At 42.3% G+C, this 12,041-nt stretch overlaps 1 protein-coding gene across 8 annotated transcripts in view; it reads left to right on the top strand.

Annotated features, from left to right (window-relative positions):
• Positions 1-12,041, top strand: part of LOC147114097 (rap guanine nucleotide exchange factor 6-like) — a 412,326-nt gene that overhangs the window by 118,369 nt on the left and 281,916 nt on the right. For all 8 annotated transcript variants that reach the window (XM_085995704.1, XM_085995706.1, XM_085995702.1 and 5 more), the window contains exons 2-3: positions 7,317-7,387; positions 11,817-11,873. In XM_085995704.1, coding sequence (XP_085851830.1) covers positions 7,317-7,387; positions 11,817-11,873 — 128 coding nt within the window. The remainder of the gene's footprint in view (positions 1-7,316; positions 7,388-11,816; positions 11,874-12,041) is intronic.

The raw sequence follows: 12,041 nt of genomic DNA, 5'->3' as shown, positions 1-12,041 counted from the left end.
GTCCCTTCCATCATGGCATCCAACTGCTTCTTAAATAATTCCAGGACTTTTGCTTCCACTTCATTCTTATTCATTTCATATGTTGATTATTCTTTGTGAACAGCTTCTTGTCATCAGTCCTAAATTTGCAATTTGCTGGTTTGAGCCTGTGACCTTACAATAGTTTAGTTTGGGGTAGGAATACAGATTTACCATTTCCTGTACTATTTACTATTTTACATACCTCTGAGATCAGCTCTCAGTTGCCTCCTTTCAAAGCTGAATAGTCCAAGTTTCTCCCATCTTTCTTCATAACTGAGTTCTCTAACGCTAGGGATCAGTCTCCAGTCTCCTGGCTCTTCTGAGCTCCTCACGGCTTGAATATCTGCCTTGTGTCTTGGTGAGGAGAACTGGACAAAGTACTCAAGGTGTGCTCTTGCTGGAGCATGACTTCCTTCAACTTGTATTCTACTGTTTTGGCGCTGTATAGTTCAGCATTCTATTTACTTTGTTGATTGCTGCTCCACAGTGATTGGACTGTGAAAAGAAAATCACAAGAAAATGGGATAGCAGGATGATGGCAAAAGAAAGGACATAAGTGACTGAAGAAAAGGAATTTTGGTATGAAAATTTATCGGTGATTCACAAGTAGCTGTCCATTAAGATAAGCAATCTGCAGCAAAGGTTGGTAATTTTGAAAGTTCTTATTGTTTTGAAGCTTTGGCTGAGAAAGATTCTAGTGGTTTCTGTGAATCCAGATGAACATTGAGCATTGTCTACTTAAACCCCTAGATCTTCTGCATGTTCATCCTCAGCTATTTCAAAACTACTCATGGAGTGCTTATGTTGCCCATTATTTTTGCTATGTGATGTAGCAAAGAACAAACATCTGCTTTCTTTCTTTATGGTGGTAATTTGCTCACATGCAAGCACAGCTGTCACAGTAGTTGAGGTAATTAAATGCTTGGCATGTAAATTACTAATGTGTTTATGCCATTTATCCTAAGTGTTTTGAAATGGGTAAAGAAAGAACTTGGATTTACATTGTGCCTTTCATGACTTCAGCACATCCCAAAGCACTAAAGCCAATAAAATACTTTTGAGGTGATTATTCACTGACGTAATGTAGGGAAACACTGCAGCCAATTTGCGCACAGCCAGTCCCTCAAACAGCAATGAGATAAATGACCAGATAATCTGTTTTGGTGGTGTTGAATGAGGGATAGATGTTGGCTGGGACTACAGAATTCCCTGCTCTTCAAATAGTACCATTCCAGCTGAGAGGACAGACGGGACATCTCATTCAAAAGACATCAACTGAAGTGTCAGCTTAGATTATGTGCTTGAGTCTCTGGAGTGGGGCTTGAACCCATGACCTTCTGGCTCAGAAGTGAGAGTACTGCCATTAAGCCAAAGCTGACACAAATAAATGACATGCATTCAATAGTCAGTATGAATTACTGTGCTCCCAGTAATGTGAGCTAGTATTACGAGCAATTAATTTCTCTGTGCTTCCTGTGAATTCAAATGAGCATGGCTTTGCACCTTGGCTAACGCAGTGTTGACATCTTGTACATTGCTGCACATCTAGTCAAAATCACTTTGGTTTTTGCAGTTCACACAGTAAACAGAATTGTATATATTTTGTTCTTCCTCCTCCTTTTGGACTCATTCTCTTCTCCTACTACCTTTCTTTCCTCCATTTTTCTTGGTCTTCCTTCTCTCCCCTCCTACTTTCTCTCTTCTTCTCCATGTCTCTCTTTTTCTGTCTGTCTTTCCCTTCGTTCTCTCTCTCTCTCATCCACTCTCTCGCCCTCTCTCATTCCCCCTCTCTCGCTCATCCTCTCCACCATCACCTGCACACTTAATGGTTGTTGTGTTCTGAAAAATAGGAATTACATTTATGATCATAGAATGGTTATAGCACGGAAGAAGGCCATTCAGCCCATCGAGCCCATGCCAGCTCTCTGCAAGAGCACTTCAGCTAGTCCCACTCCCCCATCCTCTCCCTGTAGCCCTGCAATTTCTTTTCCTTCAGGCACTTATCCAACTCCCTTTTGAAAGCCGTGATTGAGTCTGCCTCCACCAACCTTTCAGGCATTGCATTCCAGATCCTAACCACGCGCTGAGTAAAAAAGTTTTTCCTCATGTCGCCTTTGGTTCTTCTGCCAGTCACCATAAATTTGTGTCCTCTGGTTCTCGACCCTTCTGCCAATGGGAGCAGTTTCTCTCTATCTACTCTGTCTAGACCCCTCATGATTTTGAATACCTATATCAAATACCCCCTCAACGTTCTCTGCTCTAAGGGGAAACAACCTCAGCTTCTTCAGTCTATCCGCGTAACTGAAGTCAATACGATGAAGTGGTTAAATCCATTTAAACATGACCTGCTTTTATTTTTGAGTGCAATACATCATAATAGGTAATATTTTTAGAACGGAATGAATTATCATTTAGGCTGGTCTCATTTGTTTGTGTGTGTCTGTCTGTCTGTCCCTCCCTCTCTGGAGGAACGAGTCTTGCTCTGTTTGACTCCAGGGTGATGTTGTCCCTGACTCTACTTATACAACTGCTTTACTGTCTGTACAAAGTGAAACCACTTGGTGCCAATGCTACTGTTGTATTGAAAATGCAGCTGAAGAGACAGAAGTTGTGAGGAAGTCACTGTCTCTGTCAGTTGTTGTCTGCAGTCATTTTAGTTGGAAACTGTTATCATTTGGTTATTATGTCAACGCATTGAGGGTTCTTGTATTAAAAATACTGAACTGGGAATATCCATGCAGTAATTATCCTGCTTGGGGTCAGAAGTTAATCAGTGCAAGTGCCTGCAAAGATTACAATCAAGTGTCCTAAAGTCATTGGCTTGATGACTGATGTTGGTAAGGTTTGCAGTTTTGTTTTCTAATACTTGAGTGGGGGAATTACCAATGGAAGCAAATTCCTCTCGAATGCTATCACAAGCTTCTTTCAACTGATTTTTTGGACTTGTTTCCATAAATCTTTTTTCACTAACTTTTTTTTCCACTAACATATATCTTTTGTAAGTAAAACATCAACTTCGGAGCAGCTGTGACCAAAAATAAAATATCTACTCACTAAGTGACCACAGTTCTCATCAGTTAGATGATCAACCTTGCCTTTGGAGATAGTTATTGTGTCAGGGCAGATACACTCCATGTGTGGTTTCCTCAATGCATAATTAGTCACACAGTACTTTTGAATTTCGCCTGGTCTTGAACAAGCAATGTAGTTTGAGTTCTGTAAAGAAGGGATGCTGGGGATTTATAGTCTATTAGTCTAATACTGTATGAATGCTTGTTAGAATACGGTCAGGAAACCCATCTGTTATATGAATGCGCCACATACGGAGTGGGTTCAGCATTTTGTTCCTGCACTAGACTTGGTTTGCTTTTAGAAATGTGTTCCTTAATGAATGGAACTTTGTTTGGATACAGCTGTCCAAAAGTATTTAGCAGTCACTAATCTGTTTTCTGTCACTTGGTGTCTTGGGTGTGTGGGGTGTTGAATATTTGTGTGAGTTTCCTGTTATACATATGCCACAATACAAACTTAGAAGCCAATTCAGTGTTAACCCTTTGTGACTTGTGTAGTACTTTAGGTTGGAACTGATGGTAGAGGGGGCGGCTGCGTGTTAAATACTAACGGGCGAAATTAGCCTATTTATGTAACTCAAAAAATTCCACAAATGCACAAAGAATGAGTGGCTCTGCAGTCTCATTCTTTTTGGTTTTGATGAATGCCATTGACTGAATCATTCAAAGTGTTTCTGTCTAAAATTGAGAGAGTTTATTACTGTACAAGTTGACCAGTAGAGAAAGATTGCAGTAACCTGTGTCCTGTACTGTAGTTAATATATTGTCAGGGAGAGAACCTCAGCAGACTGGGGCGAGATCTGTCTGCCCTCAAAGTAGTTGCTTAGCAAGTTAGATTGAGCAGCCTGCCACTTTCTGAACTTAGAAACGTGAAGTGATCATGTCAAAGTTCCATTTTTCCACATAGATTTTATTTCCCTCCCCAAATACACACCTAATGAAAGAACAACAAATTATATTTATATAGCACTTTTAACATAGAAAAATGTCCCATGGCACTTTGTCCACAAAATGGGCAACAAGCCAAAGGAGGAGATATTAGGAGGGGCAGAGGTGGGTTTTAATGAGGATCTTAAAGGAGGAGAGTGAGGAGGGAGAGGTTTAAGGAGGGAATTCTAGGGTTTGGGGCATATGCAGATGCAGATGAAGGCACAGCCACAAGTGGTGGGGCAAAGGGTGGGGGAATGCATAGACCAGAGTTGGAGGTACAGAGCTAGGGAGGGGCAACTTCATGAGGGGATTTCCTCGAGTTCTAGGAATCTGCTGAAACAATGGCCCGTATTTTCCGATCGGAGGCTTCCTGCCTGCGGAGGCCTCCAATCTGGAAAAAACCTACGCCCTTCCCTAAGGGCTCCGGAGGTCCGGACATTTCCGCTCCTGGGCCGCTACTCTACGAAATGCGCAGGACCCAGTTATCCCAGGGGCACATGCGGTTCACAAGCGTCCCATGGCTCACGTGGGCCATGGGGGACCAATGGAAGAAGAGAATCCCCCTTCATACTTTTGGCAGGTCTCTCAGCTTAGACCCGTCAAAAGTATGAATGGCGATCACTCCAAAAACACATCAAAACATTAAATACATTTTTTAATCATGTTTTAAAATTAGTTAAAATTACATTAAATATTTTAAACAAAAATTTAATTTTTTGAAAAAAATACTTTTTTACGGGGCTAAAAATAAACTTACCTTTTAAAGTATTTTAAAATTATAAATGAGTGGGGGAAAAAAAAATCTTTTACTTTTTTAAACTCTTATGCTGGTTAAAGTAGGCCATACGCCTGCTTTTACCAGGCGTAAGATTTTTAAAGGATTTCAGCGGGTGGAGGTTCTGCAGAAAGCAGAGCTCTCCACCCGCAGAAGCCCTTCTCCAGGGCAGGCGGATGATCTGTCAAACCTCGTACACACCCGTAGGGATTGGAAAATACAGGCCACTAACTCTTACAGATTTTGAAGATGAGGTGCCCTGGAGGAATACTCTCTCTCTTCCAGTCTTACAGTCAAGATAGCGACGGCTCTAATGTTCTTGGAACTACTTACTTAGGTTTGTATGAGAACAGGCCGGGCCTAACCACTTCTCACTTTTGGAGAAGTTCACACTTCTGCTTGCCTAAAATTAATAACTTAGTGTACAGGAGATGATGGCCATAAACCCAAGTCCTTTTGTTGCGTGACTTGAGCTCCACTGCATCGCTGCTTTATGTGTTACTTTAAAATGCAGGAAGGTGAGGCACCTCATTCTCATGTACAGACCCCAAACAAGAGGAAATAGAAGCCACCCACAACCTTCAAAAAAAAAAAGCAGCATATTTGAAGCAACCCCTTGTCACTGCAAATGTTGTTTTCACCTGAACTGGCTGAAGTTATGTGGATAGGTATTCTGGAGTTTTGCTTACTTCTCTTTGGGGAGTGAGTGAAACTTTCTTGAATAAGATTTAAATAAGCATGTAGACTCCATATTGGCATAGATTGTGCACATCATTAGAATGGGTAGGCTCAAAGAGCCAAATGGCATTTGTTACAATAGAGAGGGTTGAAATTAGTGCCCCAATTTTAACCTAAACTGCCCGACGGTTGTGGTCCAGGGAATAAGATGAGCAAGCAGCTTAACATGAACAGTCAATGTAAAACTGGTGTGTAATCACTGCAGAAGGATAATGCTGTTGTGTGCCAGTTTCGCTTACAGCTGCCATTCATCCTGCAACATGTTCATCCTGCACCACTTCATCCATCCCCTTAGTTTTGCACCCATCCAGGAATGTCTGCTAGGGGCCAAGGGATACCCCTTACAGACGTGGCTGAATGCACTCCTTTAAGCCCATCGCGCCTGAACACCACAGGTACAATCGGAGCTATGGGACCACCAGGAACATCATAGAGCATACCATTGGCACATTGAAGCTAATGTTCAAGTGCCTTGGTCAGTCTGGGAGCGTCCTGCAATATGGCCCAGACAAAGTGGCCTGCATCACTTAGTTCGCTGCATTCTGCTCAACCTGGCAATGCAGAGAGGATTGGAGTTGGAGGAGGCACAGCAACAAAAAGAGGCATCAGCAGATGAGGAAGAATTGGCTAAATGCAAAGGAGAGCCACAAGATGGAGGGGCAGCACAAAACATTGGAGCTGGAGAGTTCAGGGAGCAGATGATGGAGCAGCACTTTCGGTGACCTCAAACCCCTTACTTGAAAAGTGATAAAAAGCCCTTCAACTTTAACAGTCCTTGTTACCCCCTTCACCATGCTCTTGATTCCACATTAAAGAGCGTTGAAACCATTCACCCAACCTCTAAATGAATGACATTCTGACAATTCTGACGAACGAGCTGCAATGAAAGGAAACTATGGACCAAAGTCCCAAATGTAATAAGTATTTTGATTCCAAACATACCATTGTTTTTTGTCACCCAAGTGATCAACACCCAGGCTGCTGTGGTGTTGGAGTACTGTAACCTGCAAGGGCACAGAGTTGTCTGCGTGTAGCTCTTTAGCTAAAACTTCATGGTATCCTTGGGAGCATACTGAAGTCAATGAGTCATCACAACATTGATGCACACTTGCACCATGCAATGACAATTGCATTCAAGAAGCCTTTGTTTCGATCTCAATATATATATTAAATTTATGCTGCAAGAGCTTCCAGATGTTTCTGGAGGAACACTTGCACTAATAGAAAGCCTGGTCACATATCTCGGAAATATTTCAAAGCACATCATACAATGAAGACCTCCTTGAATTTCCTTGTCCTTCAGAAGACTGACTGAAATTTGTGTGGTTCCTTGCCAAACAAGTTTACCTAAAAATGATACCTCCGCTATATAAGTATTCCCTCTTTTTCTGATCCTCTGCCCTTTGCATGCCTTTACTTAACACTTGCGTGATGCAAGATGGCAGTTCAGAAATTTGACGTGTGGGTAATGTCAGACCACTGTGGTGCTGCATATTGACACTCCATTGCGAACGCACAACTGCATAGCGGTCGTATTATTTTAACCTTGAATCCATTTATTAAACTGGACAGAATGTAACCAGACCTTTGGTAATTTAGTAGCAGTATATGGTACAGTAAATGATTTGTAATTTTTGTTTTGTACAGTACTTGGAAAATATATACCCTTGGTATGATTATGCTGTTCAGTATTGAATTTCTTGAAAGTGAAAGAATGTTTTGAAATAAGGTTGTGTTATAATTTGTACTTGAACTGAATATGCTTTTTCTTTCTTGAACAGGATTTAGAAATTATATACTCTCACCTCCATGGCATGGATGTACTGTCTAATTTGAGGGAACACCAGCTCAGGTAAGAGTGTACATGGACATGATGGAATTCTATCAAGTAACTCTCTTTAAAATTTATAGGCTCTTTGCCTTTAGTTTTCTACCCCTTGGTTTACTCCATCAGTATATATTAATCTCTCTCGCTTGGTCTGACAGATTAGAGGAGGCCATAGATGCAAAAGAGGCCAGAGTTAGTAGATCTGTTCAAAACTCAATGGCTGAAGGAGGTAGCAGAGTTGGGGAGAGGTGAGGCCCTGGAAGACTTGTAAATAAAAACATTAAAATCAATGTATTGCAGGATAGGGAGTCAGTGAAGGTTGCCAAGGATAAGGATAACAAAAGAGCAGGTCTTGATGTGGGTGAAGGATTTGGGCAGATTGTAGTTTTTAAAAACATGTCTCTGAGACGAGGAGAATGTGGGCATAATTTGAGTCTGGAGATGACTACGGTGTGGATGAGAGTCATAGTCATACGGTACAGAAGGAGGCCATTCGGCCCATCGAGTCCGTGCTGACTCTCTGTAGACTAATCCAGTCAGTCCCACTCCCCTGCTCTATCCCCGGAGCCCTGCAAGTTTATTTACCTCAAGTGCCTATTCGGTCTCCCCTTGAAAACATTGAGTGTCTACACTTCCACCACTTCCGTCGGCAGCGATTTCCAGGTCCTCGCCACTCGCTGCGTAAAAAAAAGTTTTTCCTCACGTCCTCCCTGCATCTCTTGCCCAAAACCTTAAACCTTGTACCATCAACTAGTGGGAACAGCCTTTCCCCGTCTAGCCTATCCAAACCCGTCATAATCTTGTACACCTCTATCAAATCACCCGCAAACTCCTATGCTCTAATGAAAACAAATAAAACAAATCCAGCTTCTCCAACCTGTCCTTGTAGCTAAGACCCCTGATCCCCAGAACCATTCTGGTAAATCTCTTCATCCTCTCAAGAGCCTTCCTAAAGTGTGGTGACCAGAACTGGACGCAATACTCCAGTTGTGGCCGAACATCGAAACACAGAAGATCGGAGCAGGAGTAGGCCATTTGGCCCCTCGAGCCTGCTCCGCCATTTAATGAGATCATGGCTGCTCATCCAAATTCAGTACCCTGTCCCTGCTTTCTCCCCATATCCCTTGATCCCCTTAGCCTTAAGAAATATATCTAACTCCTTCTTGAATATATTTAATGAATTGACCTCAACTGCCTTCTGTGGTAGAGAATTCCACAGGTTCACCACTCTCTGGGTGAAGAAATTCCTCCTCATCTCTGTCCTAAATGGCTTACCCCTTATCCTTAGACTGTGACCCCTGGTTCTGGACTCCCCCGCCATCGAGAACACCCTTCCTGCATCCAGTCTGTCCAGTCCTGTTAGAATTTTATAAGTTTCAATGAGATCCCCTCTCATTCTTCTAAACTCCAGCGAGCATAAGCCCAATGGACCCAATCTCTCCTCATACGTCATTCCTGCCGTCCTAGGTATCAGTCTGGTGAATCTTCGCTGCACTCCCTCCATGGCAAGAACATCCTTCCTCAGATAAGGCGACCAAAACTGCACACAATACTCAAGTTGTGGTCTCACCAAGGCCCTGTACAACTGCAGCAAGACATCCTTGTTCCTGTACTCTAATCCTCTCACTATGAAGGCCAACATACCATTTGCCTTCTTAACCGCCTGCTGCACCTGCATACTTACCTTCAGCGACTGGTGCACAAGGACACCCAGGTCTAACCAGCGCTTTATAAAGGTTCAGCATAATTTCTCTTCTTTTGTACTCAATACCTCTGTTTATGAAGCCCAAGATCCCATGTGCTTTGCTAACCACTTCTCAATCTGTCGTGCCACCTTCAGGGACCTATGCACATTAATTCCCAGGTCCCTGCACACTCTTTAAAACTGTGCCATTAAGTGTATATTGCCTCTCCCTGTTCCTTCTGCCAAAATGCATCACCTCTCACTTCTCTGTATTAAATTCCATCTGCCCATTCTGCTAGCCTTTCTATGTCCTGTTGCAGTTGATTGGTATCATCCTCACTGTTTGCCATACCCCCAAGATTGGTGTCATCGGCAAATTTAGAAACTCTACTCTGTATTCCAATATTCAGGTCATTCATCTATATCAAAAGAATCTGTGGCCCCAGCACTAACCCTTGGGGAACACCACTGTCTACCATCCTCCAGTCTGAAAAACAGCCATTTACCATAACTCACTGTTTTCTGTCCTTAAGCCAATTCCTTATCCAAGATGCCACTGACCCTCCTATTCCATGAGCCTCAATTTTGTTAACCAGCCTCCTACAACATCCATTACATTCCCTTCATCAATCCTCACTGTTACTTGATCAAAAAATTCAATTAGATTAGTCAAACACGATCTGCCTTTTACAAATCCATGTTGGCTCTCCTTATTTAGCTTAAACCTCTCCAAGTGCCCGTTAATTTCTTCCTTGATTATTGTTTCTAAAACTTTACCCACCACTGATGTTAAACTGACCAGCCTGTAGTTACTAGGATTGTCCTTTATTGAACAATGGTGTCACATTTGCTACTTTCCAATCCTCAGGCACCTCCCCCACATCTAAGGAAGATTGGAAAATTATGGCAAGCCCTTCTGCTATCTCCTCCCCCATTCCCTTTGCAACCTGGGATGCAAGCCATCTGGACCAGGCGACTTATCCACTCAAAGCATACCCAGCCTTTCTAGTACATCCTGTCTTATCAATTTTCACCCCTTCCATTGCTTCTACCTTTTCCACTTCTACCAATATTTTGTCAGCATCCACCTCCTTAGTAAACACTGATACAAAGTACTCATTGAATATTCTAGCCTTGCCCTGCGCCTCTACATCATCTTCTTTGTCTCTAATAGGCCCCACCCCGCCTCTTACTACCTGCTTACTGTTTCCATGCCGGTAGAAGATTTTTGGATTCCCTTTTATGTTAACTGCCATTCTACTCTCATAGTCTTTGTTTGCCAATCTTATTTTCATCTTCACAGCCCCTCTCAACTTATTGTATTTGGCCTGGTTCTCCCTTGAAGAATTCACCTGACATGCATCATACACCCTCTTTTTTTGTTTCATCATCTTCTCTATCACCCTCGGCAACCAAGGAGCCCTTGCTTTGTTTCCCTTACCTTTCCCTCTTGGAATTTACCTAGCCTGTACTTGGAACATCTCCTCCTTAAAGATCACCCATTGTTCCATTACAATTTTTCCTGATTCAATCGCAGTGGGCTGAGGAAAGGGTGTAAATAGGCATTGTTGTGGAGGTGGTGGTTGAACAAATCGGGGTCTTTACTGATATGTGGAAGAGGCCCAGGGCTTGTTGGCAGTTGTAAAAAGTTCAGAGCATGGCTGGCAGTCAGTGTGTGGGCCCTAACAGGCTGATTGGTGGCCGGAGTCTGGGCCTGGTTGGCTCACTTCTATTTATAGTTCAATTATGAATGTACCGTCACAGAGTGTCTCACGCAGCAAATTTAGTTTTTGTGCTCATTAAGTTTACTCTAGAGGTAAAAAAAATTCAGTGTATTGTGCAATCCAATTTAATGTACCTGTGAACACCCTCATTAGATTGTTTTGCTTTCCTCCATTCCCACTGTGCATTGAGAAAGTGAGGGCCAGACGGCTGCTCATGGCATTCAGTAGTAGCTGCTGGGAGAGACTGAGTAACCTGTTTTCTGCTTTTTTTAATTTTTAAGAGCTATTTTCTTTCCTCAGTCCCACCCTCAAAGAGCTCCACTAAAATCTCATGAACTACAGACATAAACCCATGGCTTGTCTCTCTCTTACACGGTGCGCCAGCATATTGAGTCATCAGTCTGTTCCCGTATGTTCTTTTCCCCCTTTAAGTTTCACTATTAAGTAAAGCAGATTTAGAGAAGTGGGATTCATTTTGCAGAAATTGATGTCCAGTTTTTAGTAGTTCTGCGATCTAAAAGCCCTACTATGTGAGATTGTAACAACCCAAGGGTTTTTGTCTAAAAATCCCAATTCAGGGTATTTCCGCGATGTTGATCAAACATTTTGAGGGGTGGGGGATGGATTCCAAAAGTGGGCCTGCTTGTGCTGCTCGGAATCTAGCTGCTGCCCTTTGAGGCAACAGGAGCAATGTCATTGGACCCTTTTAATAAATGACATTACTGCTACTAGGCAGCCTTGTGTTATTTTCTTCTTTTGAAGACTAAAATTTCAGTTCTCGGTTACCCAGCCTTCACCTCTGAATACTAATTCTGAAGTGTAGAAATGAGCTGCAATAAAGGAAAAAAAAAATTGAAATTGTATTCATAAGTAATCTTTTGTTGGCCTTGAATTTAATTTGAAATCAATTACTGAGCCAACTTTCCTATTAAAAATTAGTTTTCCTGACACAATGTGGAGGTTGAAAAATTATCAAATAGTTGCAGTGCTTTCATCAGTACAGTACTATTTTAAAAGCTTTGCTGTGTGAATACTTGTCTTTCAGACTGATGTGCAAGACGGTACGTTACGAAAAGCACGATGCCAATGAAGTCTTGTTCTAGTAAGTATTCATAACACTGCTCAATGTTTTCATGTCAGCTTTAATCTGAAAAGTCAAAATATTATGCAAAACTTTGGAACTGCAGCAAGGTTCCTTGTGCTGACATTCCTGCAGGATTTTCACACTGGCAATTTGGCAAGGACTTGTCAAGGTTTACTTGCATGTTGC

This window comes from Somniosus microcephalus, chromosome 8 (genome assembly GCF_052327205.1).
Source record: "Somniosus microcephalus isolate GS21.2 chromosome 8, FLI_Smic_1.0, whole genome shotgun sequence".
NCBI lineage: Eukaryota > Metazoa > Chordata > Chondrichthyes > Squaliformes > Somniosidae > Somniosus > Somniosus microcephalus.
Note: the sequence above shows the minus strand (reverse complement) of the source record. Positions and strands in the feature narration are given on the sequence as shown.